The 11,478-nt window shown below is 35.1% G+C and overlaps 1 protein-coding gene across 1 annotated transcript; it reads right to left on the bottom strand.

Annotated features, from left to right (window-relative positions):
- Positions 1-290: 290 nt before the first annotated feature.
- Positions 291-11,478, bottom strand: LOC143064444 (uncharacterized). Its single transcript, XM_076237271.1, has 3 exons — positions 10,873-11,478; positions 9,308-9,514; positions 291-2,483 (listed from the first exon to the last, which is right to left on the bottom strand). The coding sequence occupies exons 1-3, from the start codon at positions 11,471-11,473 to the stop codon at positions 1,252-1,254; spliced, it is 2,040 nt and encodes a 679-aa protein (XP_076093386.1). The 5' UTR covers positions 11,474-11,478; the 3' UTR covers positions 291-1,251.

The following is an 11,478-nucleotide window of genomic DNA, read 5'->3' as shown; positions in this document are numbered from 1 at the left end:
AATTGTTAACGACTTCGGGCCAGGTGAGCTAAAAATGGGAAAAAAATGAAATAAACCATCAATTAAGGGCAATTATTCCTATATTAGAAATAGTTTGGCAGATTTGGTCAAAACAGACAGTATGTAGATCTTGAAATGCTGCACAGCTATGACCCATCAGATCTTTTCTATCTGTTATATTGTTATAACATGATAGACAATACTTGCATTCCCCCCTTTGTTTAGTATTTGTAGTCTTGGTGATCATGTTAGTTTGCTGTTTTTCATAATCATATTAAATAAAACAAAGCTATAATACATGTTTAATAAAATATAATGCCTGATATATACATGTTTAATCAAAACTTTCAAGATTGTATGTGTTGTCGTGCTGAGCATAACCCCACTCCTAATTTAAAGTAAAAGAAAACATGAAGTAGGTGCTCGACAGATCTGAAAATTTATCACTGTAAGGCTAAAGTTCAAATTTCAAGTCATTTTGTTAAACATAATTCGGAATAAGTCTGACACAATATTTTTAAGTTCATTTAATAGAATTAAAAAATGCATAGTATCGGCAAACAGGAAATATCTTTCTGACAGATACAAAACCTGATCATACTTTACAATTCTGAGAAAAGTGGATAAAAACATTTGTTTGACAAACACAAACTAAGGGATGAGTAAGGTGATTGCATTTTATAATAAAGACTATAAAATGAGGCTAAACATGAGTATTCTTAGCTCATCAAAACAATCATTTGAATAAAATTATAACAGTTCTCTTTTAAAAAGATGAATACATAAATCTTTATATGTACAATAAATAAAAGTATTGCTGATAACAAACAAGAAGAAACTTAACAACAATATTATTATTAAATCAAGCTATAAATGTATAATTTCACATGTTGTATAATCATCATCAATAAAGCTAAACTGGGTAGCTTAATACAAGGAGATGTATAAAATAAAGACAAAAAGTTTAACATAAAATTTGACTCAGCTAAGTGTTTTATGGTGTTGAATAGTGACCTTGAACTGTACACTAATTCCAGGAAAAGTGCTGAATAGTAATCTTGAACTGTATATGAATTTCTGGAAATCAATCAAATCTTAGTGTTTTATAGTGCGGAATGGTGATCTTGAACTGTACACTTATGTCAAGATATCCATCCAAGCTAAAGTTTTATGGTGAGTGATCTTGTAAACTAGTGTTCTAAGCTAAATCAATAATGGTGTTAAAATAGTAATCTTGAACTGTATGCATTGTCAAGACATTAACTTAAGATAACTGTATAATGGTAATGAATACTGATCTTGATCTACTTTCCCCTGAGAATGGTACAAAGGTGCTTCATGTTGGTCATCTGATGAATGTGTAGCAGTTGGTTTGTCTAGGTTTATAGGTGCTTCCCTCTGAGAATTTGAATATCTTGTTTCAAGTTGATCATTCATATGCAGAATTCTCTCCTCAAAGTTTATGTATGGAGTTTTTTCTTGTTGATTCAAAAATCCAAACTGGTTATTAAAATGCCCTGTTGCTTCTTCTATTTTATTTGAAGATTGTGTTTCATGTTGATGATGTGTACACTGTGTATTCTGTTGGTGATGATAACATTGATTTCCAATTCTTTCCCCATGTTGATGGCAGTGAGTTGCCTGTTGGTGGATTGGGAACTGTAGATATTGGAATGGAACAGGAACATAAACACAAGGAGGAAATTCTGATTTTATAGGACAGGCAGCAATTGGTGAAATTTGAGACTTGGTAGGATAAGCCAGATTTGGAGAAAATTCTGATTTGGTGGAACAGAATGATAACAATTCTGGTTTGGTGGTGCAAGCAGCTATCGATTGATTTAGAGTGTTTTGTGATATCAGATTGCTATTGAAAGACACAAAAGTACCACCAGAGACATTTGTGCTTTCTGGTGGTCTCATTGTTTTGGTACATATTTGGTTTATGTCATCAGTGATAGGGATTGGTCTTTTTAAACAATTTTCACTTAAATCACGTTCAATTTTACTTTCTTTGTCACAATGGTCATCCAAAGTGAAAAATGTACTACATTTAGGAATGGCTGGTTGTTTTGGGAAAACCATTGATGTTTGAACTTGAGGAAGGGTTGATGTGGACAACTTTTCGGTTCTTGGAGGTTTAATAAAATATTTCCCAGAATTCCCTAGATCGAGCCTTTTGCATGAAACATAGTTGTCATCTGTCATCTTCTCTATGACAACAAACACTTGATTATTTATAACTTGATCATCGACAGTGACATGGTGATTTTGTGCTATTTGTCTGATTTTTTCTTTCTCAAGGTCAGAAAATTTTGATTCAAATACCAAGTAAATTTCATCTCCAAACATGTGTTCATTCAATGCCTGATTAATAGCTTTCTCAAGTTTCTTGTTTTCCCCATTTGGCTGAAGAGTAAATCCATCTCGTTTTATATATTTCAAAATTTCCTTTCCTGTCTCAGGCTGGGTTTCTTTTGGACCTGAAAAAATAAGTATATTTTATGGCTGAATCTTTTAGTATCTGGCATATCTGACAGAAATATAAGAAAGATGTTTTTTGTCCTGCTTTATATGATTTTCGTTCGTGTTTGACTAAATGTATATTTTCTAGTCAAAAATAATATACAAAATATTTACGGCAAATGTAAATATCATGGTTTTAATAGAAATGAGAACAAGTGATACTCATGAGCCTGCATCACTCACTTTGTAAAATCAAAGTGCATGTAAGCCCTGAATGTTGATGATTGCGTTGGTTTATCAGTGGGAAGTAAAATTCAATATTGCATTGTCAATAAAGCATTGGTTGTAGTTGATTCAATCACAATTCTGAACAATGGGAGATAACTCCAATTTTTAAAGATGACTTTTACAATGACATCATTTATATTTTTAAAACAGATAATTATATGATTCCTGCACCTTGCAAAAGTTATGTAATTTTATTGACAGGTGTAACATGGTTTTGCGACTTGAATTTCTGAGCATATATTTACATTCGATAGATTACTGTAAATGTTCATGGATAGGATGGATAGGATGTGTAGAATGTTATAATGATCGATACACTATATTTTGTGTATCAAAAAGTTAGTGATAACTTGGAAGATTTAGATATCAAGTCAGTAACATAGGGTTTTGATTGCGAAATGCAATCTTCACCCAAAAAGTATCGCCAATTAGCTAATTCATATTTTTATATGCACATTCTATAGTTACACAATTGCTCTGTTGCTGATATTTTTTTTAATTTAGATGTTTAATTAACCCCTTATTAGAATTGAGAATGGAAATAGGGAATGTGCCAAAGAGACAAAAACCCATCTAAACAGCAGAAAACTGCCCAGGGCCTAGAGTTAGATAACAGCCAAAAGTGCAAAAAACAGAAGGAAACAAAATTAACATTTATGAGGCAATAACACAAAAAAAGGTTGTGAACATGTCAGAGTAGATAGATCTTGTCAGGCTAGATCATATTCTTTCTATGGTTACAGCCAAAAATGGATTTTCAGGAGCAATAATTCAAAAACAGGTGGACAATTTTGTCATCCTGGTCCTTTTTGCAATTTTCACAATAAAAGCCAAAAACTTCAGAAAATAAATTGTATAACCCAAATCAGGAGAATAAATTTTTCTACAATTTTCAAGGTGAATACAATTTGTCATGTTGATAACTGTTGAAATTAACGCTTTTAAACTAGCTCTTGTTGTTTTTGAAACAATGGAAAGGAATTTTCCAAAAAAGTTTATAAAATCTACATTTCAGGGGCAATAACTCCAAAATAGGTGGGCATCTACAAAATTTTCATGGTAGATAGAACTTGTTGTGCTGACCATTTTTACAATGTAAATTTTCCACTGACTTCTATATAGTTCTAGAAATATGAGCCAACACTGTAGTTTGACCCCTACCAACAACCTGATCAAATATTAGAAACTCTGAATATGATGCAGACAAATTTGGATATAATCCATATTAAGCAAAAAGCTCACTGGAAAAAAACTAGAGGCTCTCAAGAGCCTGTATCGCTCACCTGATTCTACTTGGGTTTTTGAAATCATATAAAAAAATATAAAATTTGGCTAAAAGTGACAACACAACCTCATTTATAAGGAAAGGAACATGTTTAATTTCATTCAAAAGTCCCCCACTGGCGGCCATCTTGGATGATGGATCGGCTACAAAGTAACAACACATGGTCAGCACCTCATAAGGAACATTCATGCCATGTTTGGTTTTATTCCATTCAGTGGTTCTCTAAAAGAAGTCATTTGTATGCATTTCCCATAGGGTCCTATGTTAAACTAAGTCCCCTGCTGGCGGCCATCTTGGATGATGGATCGGCTACAAAGTAACAACACTTGGTCAGCACCTCATAAGGAACATTCATGCCATGTTTGGTTTTATTCCATTCAGTGGTTCTCTAAAAGAAGTCATTTGTATGCATTTCCCATAGGGTCCTATGTTAAACTAAGTCCCCCGCTGGCGGCAATCTTGGATAATGGATCGGCTACAAAGTAACAACACTTGGTCAGCACCACATTAGGAACATTCATGCCATGTTTGATTTCATTCCATTCAGTGGTTCTCTAAAAGAAGTCATTTGTATGCATTTCCCATAGGGTCCTATGTTAAACTAAGTCCCCTGCTGGCGGCCATCTTGGATGATGGATCGGCTACAAAGTAACAACACTTGGTCAGCACTCCATAAGGAACATTCATGCTATGTTTGGTTTCATTCCATTTAGTGGTTCTCTAGAAGAAGTCATTTGTATGCATTTCCCATAGCGTCCTATGTTAAACTAAGTCCCCCGCTGGCGGCCATCTTGGATGATGGATCGGCTACAAAGTAACAACACTTGGTCAGCATCCCATAAGGAACATTCATGCTATGTTTGGTTTTATTCCATTCAGTGGTTCTCTAAAAGAAGTCATTTGTATGCATTTCCCATAGGGTCCTATGTTAAACTAAGTCCCCGGCTGGCGGCCATCTTGGGTGATGGATCAGCAACAAAGTAACAACACTTGGTCAACACCTCATAAGGAACATTCATGCCATGTTTGGTTTCATTCCATTCAGTGGTTCTCTAAAAGAAGTCATTTGTATGCATTTCCCATAGGGTCCTATGTTAAACTAAGTCCCCCGCTGGCGGCCATCTTGGATGATGGATCGGCTACAAAGTAACAACATTTGGTCAGCACCCCATAAGGAACATTCATGCTATGTTTGGTTTTATTCCATTCAGTGGTTCTCTAAAAGAAGTCATTTGTATGCATTTCCCATAGGGTCCCATGTTAAACTAAGTCCCCTGCTGGCGGCCATCTTTGATGATGGATCGGCTACAAAGTAACAACACTTGGTCAGCACCACATAAGGAACATTCATGCCATGTTTGGTTTCATTCCATTCAGTGGTTCACTAGAAGAAGTCATTTGTATGCATTTCCAATAGGGTCCTATGTTAAACTAAGTCCCCGCTGGTGGCCATCTTGGATAATGGATCGGCTACAAAGTAACAACACTTGGTCAGCACTCCATAAGGAACATTCATGCTATGTTTGGTTTCATTCCATTTAGTGGTTCTCTAGAAGAAGTCATTTGTATGCATTTCCCATAGGGTCCTATGTTAAACTAAGTCCCCCGCTGGCGGCCATCTTGGATGATGGATCGGCTACAAAGTAACAACACTTGGTCAGCACCCCATAAGGATAATTCATGCTATGTTTGGTTTTATTCCATTCAGTGGTTCTCTAAAAGAAGTCATTTGTATGCATTTCCCATAGGGTCCTATGTTAAACTAAGTCCCCGGCTGGCGGCCATCTTGGATGATGGATCGGCAACAAAGTAACAACACTTGGTCAGCACCTCATAAGGAACATTCATGCCATATTTGGTTTCATTCCATTCAATGGTTCTCTAAAAGAAGTCATTTGTATGCATTTCCCATAGCGTCCTATGTTAAACTAAGTCCCCCGCTGGCGGCCATCTTGGATGATGGATCGGCTACAAAGTAACAACACATGGTCAGCACCTCATAAGGAACATTCATGCCATGTTTGGTTTTATTCCATTCAGTGGTTCTCTAAAAGAAGTCATTTGTATGCATTTCCCATAGGGTCCTATGTTAAACTAAGTCCCCTGCTGGCGGCCATCTTGGATGATGGATCGGCTACAAAGTAACAACACTTGGTCAGCACCTCATAAGGAACATTCATGCCATGTTTGGTTTTATTCCATTCAGTGGTTCTCTAAAAGAAGTCATTTGTATGCATTTCCCATAGGGTCCTATGTTAAACTAAGTCCCCCGCTGGCGGCAATCTTGGATAATGGATCGGCTACAAAGTAACAACACTTGGTCAGCACCACATTAGGAACATTCATGCCATGTTTGATTTCATTCCATTCAGTGGTTCTCTAAAAGAAGTCATTTGTATGCATTTCCCATAGGGTCCTATGTTAAACTAAGTCCCCTGCTGGCGGCCATCTTGGATGATGGATCGGCTACAAAGTAACAACACTTGGTCAGCACTCCATAAGGAACATTCATGCTATGTTTGGTTTCATTCCATTTAGTGGTTCTCTAGAAGAAGTCATTTGTATGCATTTCCCATAGCGTCCTATGTTAAACTAAGTCCCCCGCTGGCGGCCATCTTGGATGATGGATCGGCTACAAAGTAACAACACTTGGTCAGCATCCCATAAGGAACATTCATGCTATGTTTGGTTTTATTCCATTCAGTGGTTCTCTAAAAGAAGTCATTTGTATGCATTTCCCATAGGGTCCTATGTTAAACTAAGTCCCCGGCTGGCGGCCATCTTGGGTGATGGATCAGCAACAAAGTAACAACACTTGGTCAACACCTCATAAGGAACATTCATGCCATGTTTGGTTTCATTCCATTCAGTGGTTCTCTAAAAGAAGTCATTTGTATGCATTTCCCATAGGGTCCTATGTTAAACTAAGTCCCCCGCTGGCGGCCATCTTGGATGATGGATCGGCTACAAAGTAACAACATTTGGTCAGCACCCCATAAGGAACATTCATGCTATGTTTGGTTTTATTCCATTCAGTGGTTCTCTAAAAGAAGTCATTTGTATGCATTTCCCATAGGGTCCCATGTTAAACTAAGTCCCCTGCTGGCGGCCATCTTTGATGATGGATCGGCTACAAAGTAACAACACTTGGTCAGCACCACATAAGGAACATTCATGCCATGTTTGGTTTCATTCCATTCAGTGGTTCACTAGAAGAAGTCATTTGTATGCATTTCCAATAGGGTCCTATGTTAAACTAAGTCCCCGCTGGTGGCCATCTTGGATAATGGATCGGCTACAAAGTAACAACACTTGGTCAGCACTCCATAAGGAACATTCATGCTATGTTTGGTTTCATTCCATTTAGTGGTTCTCTAGAAGAAGTCATTTGTATGCATTTCCCATAGGGTCCTATGTTAAACTAAGTCCCCCGCTGGCGGCCATCTTGGATGATGGATCGGCTACAAAGTAACAACACTTGGTCAGCACCCCATAAGGATAATTCATGCTATGTTTGGTTTTATTCCATTCAGTGGTTCTCTAAAAGAAGTCATTTGTATGCATTTCCCATAGGGTCCTATGTTAAACTAAGTCCCCGGCTGGCGGCCATCTTGGATGATGGATCGGCAACAAAGTAACAACACTTGGTCAGCACCTCATAAGGAACATTCATGCCATATTTGGTTTCATTCCATTCAATGGTTCTCTAAAAGAAGTCATTTGTATGCATTTCCCATAGCGTCCTATGTTAAACTAAGTCCCCCGCTGGCGGCCATCTTGGATGATGGATCGGCTACAAAGTAACAACACTTGGTCAGCACCTCATAAGGAACATTCATGCCATGTTTGGTTCCATTCCATTCAGTGGTTCTCTAGAAGAAGTTCAAAATGTAAATTGTTAACGACGACGACGACGGACGAGAAAAGCTCACTTGGCCCTTCGGGCCAGGTGAGCTAAAAAGGGAATATAAAGCATTTCTAATTTTGGCAAGTATATAAAAGATGAATTCAGATGATATATTGAGGATCATCAAATTATTTTGAATAAACATCTAACATGTAAGTTACAGCAGTTCTCAAGGTGATGGAAGAGCAGGATGGTGTCAATTAATTTCCTTTATTTACTTATAATATTCATCTTAATATTTTATCACCAGAACATTTTTATCTATTTTAATTGGGGTGGTTATTAAATATTTTAGTAATAATTCAAGCAAAATATACCTTCATTTTTTTTAAAGATATGATAGAACTGAACCATTGAAGGGGAAAATACCACTTAACTATTATATTGTAATAGCACCATATCATTGAAGGACAAGAGTACGAAATCATTGACTGATTATAGTACAAAACCATTGAAATATTAATTGTTCCAAATCATTGAAGGATAATTGTCCAAAATCTTTGAAGATAAATTGTACCAAATCTTTACTATATGACAATATCATTGAAGAGTGACAATTACTATATGACAATATCATTGAAGGGTTACAATTACTATATGACAATATCATTGAAGGGTGACAATAACATGAGGAAAATTGAACTAAAATAAAATTTTGATGTGTGACTCTGTATCTAGTGGGAACATACCTTTCCTAATTTTTTACAGGGTTTTTCCTGCATTGAACCCCATGTCTAGACACATAGTTAATTTTTTGGACAAAAAAAAATAATTGTCTTTTTTAAATGCTCTTCAACTTGGTACATGATTTGGAACTTCATTGTGATTGAATGAATGAATATTTTATTTGCAAAAGCATATAGAACATGCTATGGCAATACATAATATATACATAATGTGACAAAAGACTGGTAACGGAGAACAATACAACAATAACATACATGTTGTAGCTAACCAATAATATCAGATCTAGCTTTCCATGCACTCTTCAAATAGTTACAGAGCTTAATTGTTAGAGATCTAGAATTAGCTTTCAACAAACAAGATAGTTTAAAAATAGTAGGCCATGAACAATAATAGCGTGGCAAAAACAATATTCTAATTGCCCTATATGCTGGACATACCAATACAAAATGGAATTCATTCTCAACACATTGCATGTTACAACATACACAAAGACGCATTTCTCTTGGTATATCAGAGAAGCGACCAACTTCAACATTAAGTTTCAATGTACCACTTCGTAGTTTTGTAAGATTGTTAATATTTGAAGCACTATTAACTGATCGAGTCTTATGAAGACGTAATGAGCATCTGACATCCTAAACTAAAGGCTGAGTTTTTATAAGAAGATTACATACTTAATTTTCTTATTTCCCAGAGTACCATGTCTTTGGTCATTTTCACACCTCCAAGATCTTTGACTTCTCTGTTGATGTACAAAGTCCAACATTTGTCTGCTAGATACTCTAATGTCATCTCTGCAGCCAGGTTTCTCACAGTTATCTTTTTGTCAGTTGTTGCTATGGCTATTTTTTTACCTTCTATAGCTACAGTGCAAGTGAACTCTGTAAAATAAAATATGGTTTGAAAATATTGGCTATTTTTTTACCTTCTATAGCTGCAGTGCAAGTGAACTCTGTAAAATAGAATATGGTTTGAAAATATTTTTGTAAAACAATCCTTTCAAGAGTTCAGCATCAAACATTTGAAAAATAAAAAAAAAAAGACGTTTGCAGGTCAACATATGGTCTCAAAGATCATATTCATAATATTTATGTCAAGCTTTTTAAATGCAAATGGAGAATGAATTCAACAGAGACTACAATGAACCATATAAAAACATTAAATTACATTATCATTGTATAAAAACACAAGGATGGACATATATAATTTTAATATAACATTTATGGCTGTGGCATTAAAATCAATATTATAATCCAGTCAAACTAAGTTTTAACCTCAAACTAATTGCAACAGAAAATAATTTGGTTCTAATCTACAGCATTCAGCCCCAAATATACACAGAATAAGTCCCATAAAATCTAACTTGAGGAAAACTCAATATCAGCATTTTTAATTTCCTATGAAAATTAACATTGGAAAGGGGAGAAATTTGTTTTTTTCCTTTTGGTTGATTTCTTAAAATTCATGTAAAATATAATACTTTGATGGGGAAATAAGTTTGTATTTGACTATATTATATAACCTTCTGCTCATGAAATATACAAAGCCAAAGTGGTATGGGTATTTTATTTTTTTTGGCACATTTTTCATTATAGAAATTGCAAATTTGTGGCTTTGAGACCATTCTGAAAAAAATTGTATAAATTTCAGTATTGTTTATATCTGTATATTATCTTTGTTCAGCATCTACCTTTTTTAAAGAAACTTTAAACCACAAAAAAGAAGAATATATGCTTAATTATTTTTATTAAATTTGAGATTCTTTACCTTGACATGTTGAAAAATGTAATAAATGGTCAACTTATGAATAACGTAATCTAGGTTGCAGCTTGATAAAAGATATGAAAACACCTTTAGAGTTTTTAATTATACTATAAAGATGGCTATAATATCAAGAATCAATACATTCTGTTGAATAGAAGTAGTAAAGTTATAATTTTGTATAATTTTTTATTGATATTTCTGCCTATTTTGCAGAGTTATCTCCCATTTTCAATGCAAATCTCCATAGGAATTTTAAAATCAGGATTTTTTAGTCTTCCTCAAGTTAGATAGACTTTTTTCTGTGTACAATGTATATTTGGGGTATAATGCTAAAGATTAAAACTTAAAAAACCTTCTGTTGCAATTACTTTAAGTTTAGTGTCAAGTTTATGCTACATTGACTGGACTAGTATTAAAAGCTATATACATTAATCCTAGGTTGGTGCTTAATTAATCAAATCTCTGCAAAATATACCTCCATTGTCAAAGTGAAAATCCATATTATACAGCATGCCACTGAAGTAAGCACTATATTTCAGGACATACATGGGTATTATTTCTTCTTTGTTGGCTCCAATGAACTTGACTATGATAAAGTTTGAAAGGTCTGTCTCTGGTGGATATTTTCTGGTTTTCTTTATATTATCTCTGTTGTCTTCGTGACAATCTTCTGCAGTCATAAATTCTGCCATTGCATTGAGAGGATTTAAGATGTCAGGAAATGGGGTATCAGATGTTTTCAAACACAGAATACCACTATCAGACAATACAACTTTACAGTAAGATTTCACTAGTTTGTGATAGGCCTCCTCTAGTGCTGCTTTTCTGGACTGTGATTGGGTATGACCTGTGCCAATGCCTATATCTACATCTTGTACTCTGTAAGTGCATTCCCAAATCCTTGAGCTTAGAAATTTGTATAAGCATTCACTATGGTATTTGTACTGATGTAAAGCCTGTGGAATTATCTCATAGTTCAATTTTGAACGCAGCTTTTTTCTGAACTGCCAGCACAAGATCCTTCTACAGACATCAGAAAGCTGTTTCTCAAGTTCACTTTGCTCTCTTTTCTCCATGCTTT

The sequence above is a fragment of the Mytilus galloprovincialis genome, chromosome 2, assembly GCF_965363235.1.
Source record: "Mytilus galloprovincialis chromosome 2, xbMytGall1.hap1.1, whole genome shotgun sequence".
Taxonomy (NCBI): domain Eukaryota; kingdom Metazoa; phylum Mollusca; class Bivalvia; order Mytilida; family Mytilidae; genus Mytilus; species Mytilus galloprovincialis.
The sequence above is the reverse complement of the archived record's forward strand: the minus strand, read 5'-3'. Positions and strand labels throughout refer to the sequence as shown.

What these genes read in the sequence shown, in the direction of transcription:
- LOC143064444 (XM_076237271.1), bottom strand. Translation starts at nt 11,473, where the DNA reads ATGGAGAAAAGAGAGCAAAGTGAACTTGAGAAACAGCTTTCTGATGTC. An exon ending in TTTTCACTTTGACAATGGAG is followed by an intron (nt 9,515 to 10,872) that starts GTATATTTTGCA and finishes TTTATTTTACAG; the next exon opens with AGTTCACTTGCACTGTAGCT. An exon ending in CTGGGAAATAAGAAAATTAA is followed by an intron (nt 2,484 to 9,307) that starts GTATGTAATCTT and finishes TTATTTTTTCAG; the next exon opens with GTCCAAAAGAAACCCAGCCT.